An 11,744-nucleotide genomic window follows, 5' to 3' on the forward strand; every position below is an offset into this window, starting at 1 on the left:
GGGGGGAGGCGGGGGAGGGGGGGCTTCCACAGGAGATTGTGAAATTGGGAGAGTTTCTGTCTCGCTCAGGGGAAGCGGCAACAGAGGTTCGGGTAGGATGGGCCTGCATGGAGGATGGCAGAGACCTTGGGGGTTGGAGGGCAGGACCCCGGGAAACAGCCCTCCCGCCGAGCCCCGCACTGGCTCATGAGGCCCCCTTCCCTGTCCCCAGCCTGGGCACTCCCGTCTTCTGCTCCAGTCACCAGCTCTGCTGGGCCACAGAGAGGGGCGGGGTAATAGAGAGCGCCTGGGAGGGACAGGGGTGGGGTGCAAGGCGCAGAGGTCTGGGATAGGGAAGAGCCCCAGGGTGATAGGAGTTCAAGGGGTGAGATAGAGGTGAGAGGGGTCAGGAGGTCAGTGGGTCTGGGACAAGTTGGTTTGTGGGAAGGTCAAGTGGGGCCTCAAAAGTAGAGCCCAGGAGTGGGGTGGAAGGGCTAAGGGGTCAGAGGGTGGGCTCAGAGTGGGGGCAGGAGTGAGGGGAGGCGCTGGAAAGCCTGGAAGAGCTGGCGGGGAAGGGTCAGCCAGATTGTCTGAGGTGCGGGTTGTGTAAGGCCCAGGCTATTCTGGTTTTGGGAAGCAGCTGCCTGTGGCCTGACCACATCCCGGGCCTGGGCGCCGCCCGCCCACCCGCTCCCTTCCGGGCACCTTTCTCTGACCCTGACCAGCCTTTGGCCTGCACCAGCTCTCCAGACCTCCTGGTCTGGTCCCACCCAGCTCTGCTGGCCTTAGATGGGCCCCGGGGCCCCAGGCAGGGGAGCTGGTCAGGCCTCTCTCCCAAGGGAAGGAGACCCAGGAGTGGGACAGATAAGACAATGCCAAATCTGGAGCCTGATGGGGGTTGAACTTGTATGTGCATCTTTTTTTTTTTTTAAGTTTTTAGATTTATTTTGAGACAGAGATAGTGTGAGTGGGGGAGGGGCAGAGAGGCCAGACGCAGGGTGAAACCATGAGATCATGACCTGAGCAGTGATCAAGAGTCAGATGCTTAACCGACTAAGTCCCCCAGAAGCCCCGAAACTTGTCTGTGCGTCTTGCGTGACCCCAGTGCCCACGGTGTTGCTGGAAGCCCGGCCCCGCCTGTGTCAGTGTGTGGTCTCATGTAGCATCTCTCTGTCTCCTTGCGTGTGCGTGTCCTGTGTCTGCAGCACTATCTGAGCCTGTGTGCCGGCCTTGATGAGAGGTGCTCAGCACGTTTGCGTCTGCTGTGTGCTTGGGCGTGTGTGTGTTTGTGTGCATGCACGTAAGAGCTCACGTGTGTCTTTCCTCGGCCCCCTGATCAGAAAGGATCTTCTCGTCCTACTGTCTGCCTTGAACCAAGGGACTGAGTGGCAGAGGGCAAGTGGTCACCGATCCTCCATCCCCCAGCCCTTGCAGACCGTGGGCCTTACCACTAGGCCCCTTGAGGCCTAGGCTCTAGAGTCAGCCCCACACTGCACCTGCTTCCTGTTCAAGGCTGCTGCCTCCTCCTCGGTGCTCAGAAGGGCTCGCGGAGCAAGGAGTCCAGCTCACCACGGAGCCACCACCAACTCCCAGCCATGGTGCACCCTCAGTTGCCCCCATTCCCCTTTCCTAGCCCTAGCCAGTCACCCATGGAGCCTTAGTCTCCCCCATCCCAAGCTTCTACCCCCTCCCTGAGACCCTCTCCTACTCCAAGCCCCTCCCCTTCCTTGAGCACTCCTCACCAAGCCCCCTCCCTCCATGGAGTTCTGGCCTCTTCTCTGGGTTTCCTCTCAAGCCAGGAGCTCTTGGGACGATCAAAGCACGAGCCCTGGTGGCCCTGGCGGTCCCGGCCCTCCCTACGCATGGAGCGCTAGAGAGGGCCACGCTAACCACCCCCCTGCATGACCCACACCCCCTATCATAGGTTGCCCATCCTCACCCCCACCCAAGCAGCCACACTGGATTAAGAAAAGGGGCTTCTCAGCTCCAGTGTTGGTCCCGGAGCCCAGGGTCGAGGCAGTTTCCTACCTGTGGCAGGGGTGCGTGTGCCCGGACAGGACCGCTGCCCTCCCAGGCTGGTCTGCTCTCAGGGCACTGCCATCAACACTTCTGCCCCCACAGCCCCCACCCTCTCCAGGGCTGAGGCAGGGGTGGGGGTGGTTCCTCATTCCCTAGTTCCCGCCCCACCTCTTGACTGACAGGCCCAGGACCCTGTGGGGAAGGAGTGGAGGGGTCATTGCAACTAAACCTTTATCCCAGAAACCCCCTTTCTCTCCCTGGAGCCTTGGCTAAGGCAAGCCAAGTCTCTATGGCGACCTGACCCCTAGCATGGCTCCACAGTCTCCTAAATGTTTGATTATCTGGACAATCTCCACGATCTATAGCTAAGTAAAAGAAACGATGTCAAGAAGAGTGTGTTGTGAAAACAAAAAGAGACATTTGTCCACAGCTGCTTATACAGACATGGGTATCTTTGGGAGGACACAAAAACGAGTGGCCTGGTGGCTCTGAGGTCAGGAGAGGAAGGCACAGAAACATGTTACTTAAAAAGTGCTTGGGGCACCTGAGTGGCTCACTCAGTTAAGCTTCTGACTTCTGCTCAGGTCATGGTCTCGTTGTTCGTGGGTTCAAGCCCCACATCTGGGCTCACTGACAGTGCAGAGCCCGCTTCAGGTCCTCTGTCTCCCTCTCTCTCTGCCCCTTCCCTGTGTACTTATTTGTCTCCCTCTCAAAAATAAATAAATATTAAAAAAAAATTTTTAAGTGCTTTACAAGATACAATTCCTGGGATTTTCTTCTTTTTTTTAAAAGCTTATTTATTTTGAGAGAGAAACAGAGCACAAGCAGGGTAGAAGCAGAGAGAGAGAGAATCCCAAGCAGGCTCTGAACTGTCAGTACAGAGCCTGATGCGGGGCTCGAACCCACAGACCACAAGATCATGACCTGAGCCGAAACCAAGAGTCAATGATTAACTGACTAAGCCACCCAGATGCCCTTCCTGGGATTTTCCTAAAAAATAACATAGGAGGAAAAAATGGATGAGTTTTAGATGAAACCAGAGTGGTCAAGGGATGATAAATATTGAAGTTGGTGATGGTTACATGAGGGTTCATTGAAATCACTGTCTCTCTACTGGTGTGTGTGTTTGGTATGTTCTTTAATAGATAGTTTTTAAATTTTGTTTTGTTTTTGTTTTATTTATTTATTTAGTAAGAGAGTGTGTTTGTGCAGGGGAGGGGCAGAGAGAAGAGGAGAGAAGATTCAAAGCAGGCTCTGCACTGACAGCACAGAGCCTGATGCGGGGCTGGAACTCAGGAACCGTGAGATCATGACCTGAGATGCAGCTGGACATTCAACCAACTGAGCCACCCAGGTACCCCAATAAATTGTTTTTAAAGGGAATTATATAAATAATAAACAGACCCAAACAAATGAAAGTCCCTTTCTCTCCTGAGAGTCCCGGCATGCACTGCTTCCTGGGAGCCCACAGAGCCCAGAGCTTGAAGTTTCAATGCCCCTGGGCCTTGGCCACTGCCCAGATATCCAGTTGGGTCCTGCTCTCACCTGAGGCCGCGTCATTTGCATCCCAAGTCCGGCCAAAGGGAGACCAGGAAGGCGTCTCTCAGAAATCTCTCAGATCATCCATCCTCCCAGAGGGGCTTGAGGTCTGCTGGTCATGCTGGGACTTTCCTTGCACTGACCCAGCTGCCTACCCCCTCTTCCCTCCCCCCCCAACCCCCAGGACAGGGCGCTGCTTCACCTGAGATCTCCATGAAGTCATCCAGGCTGGGCTGCAGGGGTGTCAGGTCCGGCTGGATCATGTCAGCATTGCCCACATAGGCTGGAGGGGGCAGAGGTGACGTCAGGATGAGCAGGCGGCGCGGATGGGGGGCTACCCACTCCTGGCCATCCTCTCTTGGCTGCCGGGATTTTCACAGGCCTCCCTTCGCAGGCGCAGGCCCTTACCATCCTCAGGGGGCAGCTGCATGGGTGTGGAGCTGGGCTGCGTCATGGTGAAGAGCGTGTCGGAGATGTCGGACAAAAAGCAGTCGAGGTCCAGAAGCTGCCTCCCGCCAGGCTCCTCCTCCGGGCCCCCGAGCAGCACGGGCACCACGCTGGAGAAGAGCTGCTCGCACCATCGCTCCGGTGGCTGCCAACCCCCTTCCGCCTAGGGAGACCAAACCTTCAGCAGCCACGGGAGGGACACCGGGGTCTCCCGCTGCCCCTGGCCCCTCCGCATGGCCCCCTGCCTGGGGGTGAGGTGGGCAGTACATGGCCCTCCTCACCTCTCTCTGGAGGACCCAGTTTGCCGCCTGGAAGCCTTATGGTCACCCCATTGGCCTCTAACAATTGCCCCCACGAGCTAGAGCCGGATGGCCTGCGGGACAGATAAGGGTCCTCTTCCTGTCCCCTATGCTTTTTCCTGCCTGGAATCGCAGTTCTTAGGGACTTCTGTTCCCCCATGCCTCCCACCACTTGCTCGGTTAACCAGAAGGTTGGGGGCTTCCCAGCACTGCGTTCAAAGACTTCCCGGGCTGGGCTGGGGAGAAGGGCTCAGTCAACCCGAGGACAGCGGCCACGCCCACCGCCCTCAGCGGGTCCCGCCCTCATCACCTTAAGAGAAGCTGTCAAGTCCCTGGGTCCAGGGAGCACCCACCTGCTTTGGGGTCAGGATATCTCCTTCCCTGCTGGACTTACGGAGCTGCAGGAACACAGAGAGGCGGACAGTGGATCCCTTGTCCCTCTTCCGTCTCTTCCCGTCTTGGCTTCCCCTCCTCACAAGCTCCCCCAGGCAAAAGGGATCCCCGTTTCCCCTCAGGAGCGCTTCCGCGCTGGGAGGTAAGGAGGCTGCGAGGAGACCCTCGGCCACACGGTGGCGCTGTCAGCATGGGTCTTAATGGTGGTGGGGTGGGAGCCTCGCCCGGGCTCTTCCAAGAGAGGCAGCGGTCGGCAACCCCCCCGGGGCCCCCCACTGACCCGCTTCTTGTAGTAGATGCGCCACTTGTGGTACTCGCGCATCACCACCTCGATGCGCCGCTTCCAGTAATTGCCCTCTAGGACCACGGCCTGGAGAGGGCCGGGGAGGGGGCTCAGTGAGACAGGCAGCCCGACCCCCACCCCGCACCAATCCCTGTCGGGGCCAGCCCCTCCTGCCCGGCGCTGGAAGGGGCCGGGCTTGGTAGGGAGGGAGGCAGGCCGGGGGNCAGCCTCAGGCCCCTGCAGGGGGGTCACGAAGCCACACACGGGGCTCTTCCTCCGCTCCACATCTGAGAGAAGGGGGCCAGGTCAGGAGGGTACCCAGCTCCTTCACCTCCCACTCCAAGGGGACCGGGACTCAAGTGCCATACTAGGAAATCCTGCTTCCCGTGCTTAGATGAAGTGCCATCTCCTCCAGGAAGCCTTCCTGCCTGCTCTAGCCCTCCCAGAGCTCCCTCTTCTATGGGACCCCGTGAAAGGAACCTCCCACACCTCCTCTGCCTCCCTGGGCAGCCCAGCAGGCGTGCGGGCCATGGTTGCTGAATGGGGTTGTGGGATCATAGGAAGTGAGCTGCTCCCACATCAGACCCTGAGACCAGCAGGCCAGTGTCTGGAGCCCTTGGTCCCCTGCCTAAGGCTCCTAGGCACTGCCCAAGCTGATGCCAGATAACCACCTCTTGTCCCTTCAGGCCACCTCGCTGAGCCCTTTTTCCCCCTCCTCCACTCCCTTCCCTATCTCCAATCCTGGTCTCTCCCCAGGCTCCTTCTTATGGGCCCATAAACACATTCCAAGCTCCCCTTTTCCTCCCAAACTTTCCCTTCCTTTGCTACCCCAGCAAGCTAATCTTCCCTTTCACCCCTTTGCTTTGCTCCCAATTCTGGACGATTTGTCACCACTACCTGCACCCCAGGCATCTTGGTCTCCTCTTCACTTTGTGTAACTTCTGTACCTGGCCCCACTGCCCTGCCAAGGCCCCTGCCTGCCCCCCCCTCCAACCCAGGCCCATCCCTCTGGGCCTCAGCAGTAGAGCATGCCCTCCCTCCCTCCACAAGGGAACCTTCCTTTGGTTCTCCTGCTTCCCTGACTGATTTCACTGTCAGCCCCACCCCCCCCAATCCTGCCCCTTTCCAGGCTTATTTTCCAGCTGCCCGCAAAGTCTCCATCAGAATGTCCCAAATTAAAAAAAAAAAAAAAAAGGATGTCCCCAAACTTGAAATCTTCCTCCCAGTCACAGAAACTCCTCACTGACCTCAGCATTCCTAACTCACTCCTGAGGATGTGTGTCATTTCTTCCACTGTCCCCTCCCCTCCATATTCACTGCCACCCCCGGCCTGATGTCATTTCTCACTCTGGCCTCCCTGACTCCAGCCTCACCCTCTCCTGCCCATCTTCCTTTTATGGCCCAGAAGCGCAGAAACCCTCCATGGCTCCCTCTACCTCTGGGATAAAGTCTACACCCCTTAGCTTGGCTTCCAAGCCCTCCATGACTGGGCTATCTGCTTTGCCTGGCTTTTCACCTCTTTCATAGGCCCCACCTTGAAGGCAAATGGCTTTCCTCCACCAAAGCCCACCCACCGGTGTTATTCTACACCACCCTTCCTTTCCCTCCTCTGCCTCACCCATACCTGCCCACCCATCTGGACAGCCCAGGGCCGCCCCTCTTCCAGGAAGCTTCCCTGCTCTGAAACTCCATGGTCTTATCTGCCTCACTCTCTACTTGGCCTTGGCCATTTCTCCGCATGCTGGCCTCCCTGCTGGGAGTAAAAGCAGAAACCATTGCCCTTTAGACTCAAATCTCTGAATCTGGGGCAGAGTTTGGCATGCAGTAGGACTTCCAAACCTTGGGATCCCCGAGCAGTGACTTTTTCCACCTCAGCCCTCAGCAAACTTCCTCTTGGAAAATAGACAGATGAGGGGGACCACCCGAACATGACATTTATTGGGAACTTCAGCATCATTTACAAAGTTCTGTCCCAAAGGACATTCTCCCAAATGATCCCCATGGGAATGGGCGAGAGAGTTTGTCCTGGTACCAAGTGAGCGTGGCTTAGAAGACAAAGGGATGGGCCCTCGGATCCAGGGACTCCCTGGGGCTCAAGCAAGGAGGGTCTCTAAGAGTAGCTGCCCTGGCTTCCCAATGAGGAAATAGGCACCAGAAAAGGATAAGTTTTCCCAGGGCCCCCAGAGCTCAGGTCTGAGAAGGCCTGGCTGGGCTTTCCCTCCCCTACGTCAGGGACCCTGTGCTCCAGACAGAAGGGCAGTGACCTTGTGGCTCCTGGATCTGGGACAGGCTTTATTTAACACCGAGAAGTTCATCCATTCAGGCGGCCACCTAGCCCCTTGCACGTAAGCTGGGACAGATACTGGGACAGGGAATCAGTGGAATGGGGTGTGACAAAGGAGGGGATCTCGGAGGCCAGGAGCATGCAGAGGGGTGGCAGGTTGGAGGGGATGAGCCAGGCAGCCCTCCAGCTGTCCCCACCCCTCTGCCTTTCCTGAAGTCCACCTTCAAACCCTCAGTGCTCAGGAAGAAGGGGCGTGTTGACATTTGTTACATGCCTGTGGGGTGCCGTTACTATTATCACAATAATATCACCTTCTGGGAACCCTTGTGCGTGTGAACGATCTCCCTGAAGACTCACAGCAAACTGTCAGAGTGGAACCTACTGTTATTCCCACTCTGCAGATGTGTGATCTTCAGCTAGGGAGGCTAGGGACTCTGCCAAGGTCACACGGCTGGGGCATCCTAGAACTTGACTCAAACCCACCTCTGTCTGACACAGAACGTGGCGTGCTTCCAGCAACTCGTGCAATAGGTGGAGACCAGGGTCTGCCTGTCTGGGGGAGGACCCTGGGTGGCATCAGAAATGTCTTCTGCAGAGAGAAGGGTTTGCATCCCATCTGCCTTCATGGGGAAGGGTGGAGAGTGCAGAGGTGTGTGTAGGGGTGGGGAGTGACTCCCTCTGGCCTATCAGCTTCCTGGTCTGGGTAGGGCCCATTCTGTGTGTTGTCAGGTGAGGCCTGGAAGCCAACCAGCTGGGAGCAACGGAAGGAGCACTGGGCTCAGAGTAGGAGAGCCCTGGACTTCCAGCCAGTCACAGCTCTGCTGCTTTTATGCTCCACGACCCTGAACATGCTATTGGCCTTCTGGGCCTTACTTGCTCATCCATAAAATGGGAGTGATAATATCTATCTGCCAGGGTTGCTAGGAAGCCTCAAGTAAGATGATTTATGGAGCACTGGACACATAGATAAATAGAAACCAGAAAACCCTCCCTCATTCTGCTTGGATGGAATCCAGTGGAGCCAGGACAGAGAATACTGAGTATGGTCCCTCCTGGCCTGTGTGTTCCCAGCTCAGGGGAGCCTTTGATGAAGCAGGACTTGATTGAGCTGGACAAGGTCCCAACCCTGAGGCCGCTCAGCCTCTGCTGCTGGGCCACGGAGGGCGGGAGGGTCTCATATGTCCAGATGAATGACCGTGACCTCCTCAAGGGCATCCCAGATTCAACCATCATTTATTGGGCCCCAGTTTTGTGCCAGGTCCATTCATACTTGTTATCCCCATGCCAACCAAGAAGAGTAGGACTCTTGGCCTCATTTTATAGATAAGGAAACAGATTCAGAGAGGTTAGTCACACGGCCTGCAGTCACACAGCTGGCAAGGGCAGAGACTGGGGAAGAATGCAGCTCTGGGTAATGCCCAAGTCCGAAGCCCCTGCCACTCTACCGCATGGCCTCTCTAGGCCCCCTGTCCCCAGTTCCATGGGGGCACCTGATGGGGGTTCAGTAAGGACTTTAGTGAAAGGCTGGTGAAGACCCAGGCAGGACCCTTAGCTTCCCCATTCGCGACGTGATGCCACTGGCCTAGCCAGCATCTCACACCTCCTTCCACCCTGGCATCTGGGGCACTGACGATGCTGACAGAATGCAGAAAGGGTCTTGAACTGTCCTCCAAATCTCTGCCCACCTTAGGACTTCCAAGGTGTGACCCCGGCTGTGCCTAGCACCCCAGGGGAGAGCACCCTTTGGGATACATTCCCTGAGACCTTCTGGGGGTCAGATGCTGGTGCTGGCCCCAAGGGGGTTTCCTGGGCACCTCCCACATCAGCCCCCCATTGCTGGCGAGGCCCCAGGTGCCCACTCACACTGGATATACCAGGCCCTCCAGATGGCGTTGTTGAGGCGGATCTTGTCCCGGCAAAGCAGCTTGAGGCCTTTGAAATTCTTCCACTTGGGAGACACCAGCTTGCCACTGTCAGGGGGAGAGGGCTGGGTCAAGGGGGTGGACAAGGGGCAGCTCAGAGGGGCCTCCCACAGGGCTGGATCCCCACTCTTCCCCCGCACTGGCTACTCATCCATGCCCGGCAAGCTGAGGGCACCCCTCCAACCCCGCCATTCCTGCCCTTCACTCTAACCTGCCTGAAATCTCTACCCTGAGAGTCAGACCTTTAAAAACCCCTCCCAGGTCCCTGCTTCTGGCTGAGCTGCTCATTAACCCATCACCAGAAGTAAAACCAGGGCCGAAACCTATTTGTCACTTTCCTCAGGACAATCATGCCAGCGGCCTCACAGGCATCTGTTTCTCAGGCTGGCTAGGCAGGGTGTTCAGACCCATTTCTTTCTTTCTTTTTTTTAATGTTTTTTATTTATTTCTGAGAGAGAGAGAGAGACAGCATGAACAGGGGAAGGTCAGAGAGAGAGGGAGACACAGAATCTGAAACAGGCTCCAGGCTCTGAGCTAGCTGTCAGCACAGAGCCCAACGTGGGACTTAAACACAAGAACTGTGAGATCATGACCTGAGCCGAAGTCAGACACTTAACCGACTGAGCCACCCAGGCGCCCCTTCAGACCCATTTCTTATGGAGGGCAACTGAGTGCCAGGGAGGGAAAAGGACGTGCTTAACATCACATGGTGGAGACTCGTTCAGGCCCTGTGACCTTTTCTCCACCAGTCTCACTGGCCCCCTTCAGCCTCCTCTGGGGGATGGGTAAGGTGTGCCTGGGTGGGGAGAGAATCTCTTCACCACCGGTGGCTTCCAAGCAGCCAGCCGCTGCCTTTTCACTGCCCTTCTGGCGTCTGCCTGCTCCAGAATCCCAGGATGGCAATGGGGTATGCTGGATGGAGTGTACCCCTTCTCAGGGGCGTGTGCAAAACAACAGCCATCAGGCCCCAAAGGAAGGCACCTGGGATGGTGGAGTGGTGGGTAGTGGGGAGGCACCACCCTGATCCAGGCCCTAATCCTGCCCCTAATCCTAGCAGTCAGTAAAATAAACTCTCGCAATGACTGTCAAGGTCAAGATGTACTAGGCACAGGCCAAGTCTGCCACCCCTAAGGAGCTGACCTAGGATGTCAAGATGCTCCGGGTCTAGACCCCCAACCGGTCCCTCCCTCCTCCCTCCCTCCTCATGGTCCACAAGCCAGGGCTGTATATGAGTCCCCTCTGGCCCACTTTCGAGGACCCTTGCTCACATGGAAGTCTGAGGCCCCGGGGCTTATTTGTTTTTCAAACACCAGGCCTGCCTTCTCCCAAGGCTTCTCCCTCATCGTGGGGGTAATGGGTGGGTGGGTGGCAATGTGACTCCTATAGCTCCTTAAGTGCATGGGTCACCGGGTCTTCTCTCTGGTGTCCAAGCTCCTGTGTTTGTTTTGGGGTATGGAGTAGGAAGAGCTGCCACCCCAGGGTGCCACAGGCCTCATTACCCAAATAGAGTACATAGCCCATGGCTGCTGGCTGGCCCTCTCCCTCCTAAGTTAGATAAACACCATCTGTCTCGTAGGGAGACATGGGTGGGGTGCACTGCTACCTCCTGGGTCAGCTTCTTCTTCGCCACCTGGGGGGACTCCTGAGTTTGTTGCTCCTGCCTGTATCCCAGCAACCTCCCCACCCACTCTGATCACCCAGTATCCCGTGCCCAGCCTGCCTGCCCCTCCTCCCTGTCCCTGCTGAGGCTCTGGGGTTTGTGGCCAGGCAGGGCTCAGGGAGATGAGACAGTGACAACATCCAAACCCAGGAGGAGAGGATTTGGTCTGTGCTGGGCTTGTCGGCTGGGAAGGGAGGAGAGGGGCCCAGCCCAGAGGAAAAAGCCTGTGACCAGGGCTCAAAGGCTTCTTCTGACCAATAGAAAATCTGGGAATCTCAGGGATGGGTGGGAGAAAAGCTAGAGCTCTTAGTTCGGTCCTCCCCCCGCCCCCCCCCCCCCGTCCAATCTCCNCAAGGTCCTGCCTCGGGTCTACATCCCCGGGGCCATTCTTTCCACAGCTAGCCACAAACAAGTGCTTTCTTGGAACTTCCAGACCCTGTCTCCCTGGGGCTTCCACCCACAGAACCGTGGAATACGCACCTCCTAGAAGAGAAGTCCTCCCTCTGCCCACAATGCCCTGCTGAGGATGAAAGCTGGCCAGGCACCCACAGGCTGTCCTCTGGGTCAACCACCTTGGGACCCCTTGCCTTGCTGTCCCTTCCCATCGAGTCACTCTCTCAGGTCATCCTGCCTTCTCCAGTCCTTTCCTCTCCAGGGGACTGCTATAATTGGGGATATTCAAAGGCTAAAACACTGTCCCGTCTGAGCCTCAGATTTTTTTTTCTCTACCAAATAGGGGAAGCCAAAGCCTCCTCTAGTACTGAGTCACCTCCATCCCTGGCTCTTGGGCCCCCACAGAGATGAAATATTCTGGGTGTTGAGAGAAAAAGAACAGCCCATTCCTCCCCAGCTGCCCTGGGTCCCATCAGATTCTTAGTCCGGTCTCTTAGCGGGGGCAGTCTTTGGAGTGTGCTCGCCC

At 57.0% G+C, this 11,744-nt stretch overlaps 1 protein-coding gene across 1 annotated transcript in view; it reads right to left on the reverse strand.

The window, feature by feature from the left end:
• MLXIPL (MLX interacting protein like) overlaps nucleotides 1-11,744 on the reverse strand; it is an 18,724-nt gene that overhangs the window by 5,309 nt on the left and 1,671 nt on the right. Inside the window, 6 exon segments of the mRNA XM_077777896.1 lie at nucleotides 3,740-3,820; nucleotides 3,946-4,147; nucleotides 4,637-4,681; nucleotides 4,957-5,068; nucleotides 5,177-5,246; nucleotides 9,107-9,213. Coding sequence (XP_077634022.1) covers nucleotides 3,740-3,820; nucleotides 3,946-4,147; nucleotides 4,637-4,681; nucleotides 4,957-5,068; nucleotides 5,177-5,246; nucleotides 9,107-9,213 — 617 coding nt within the window.

Source organism: Crocuta crocuta, unplaced genomic scaffold, assembly GCF_008692635.1.
Source record: "Crocuta crocuta isolate KB4526 unplaced genomic scaffold, BGI_CrCroc_1.0 scaffold217, whole genome shotgun sequence".
Lineage (NCBI taxonomy): Eukaryota > Metazoa > Chordata > Mammalia > Carnivora > Hyaenidae > Crocuta > Crocuta crocuta.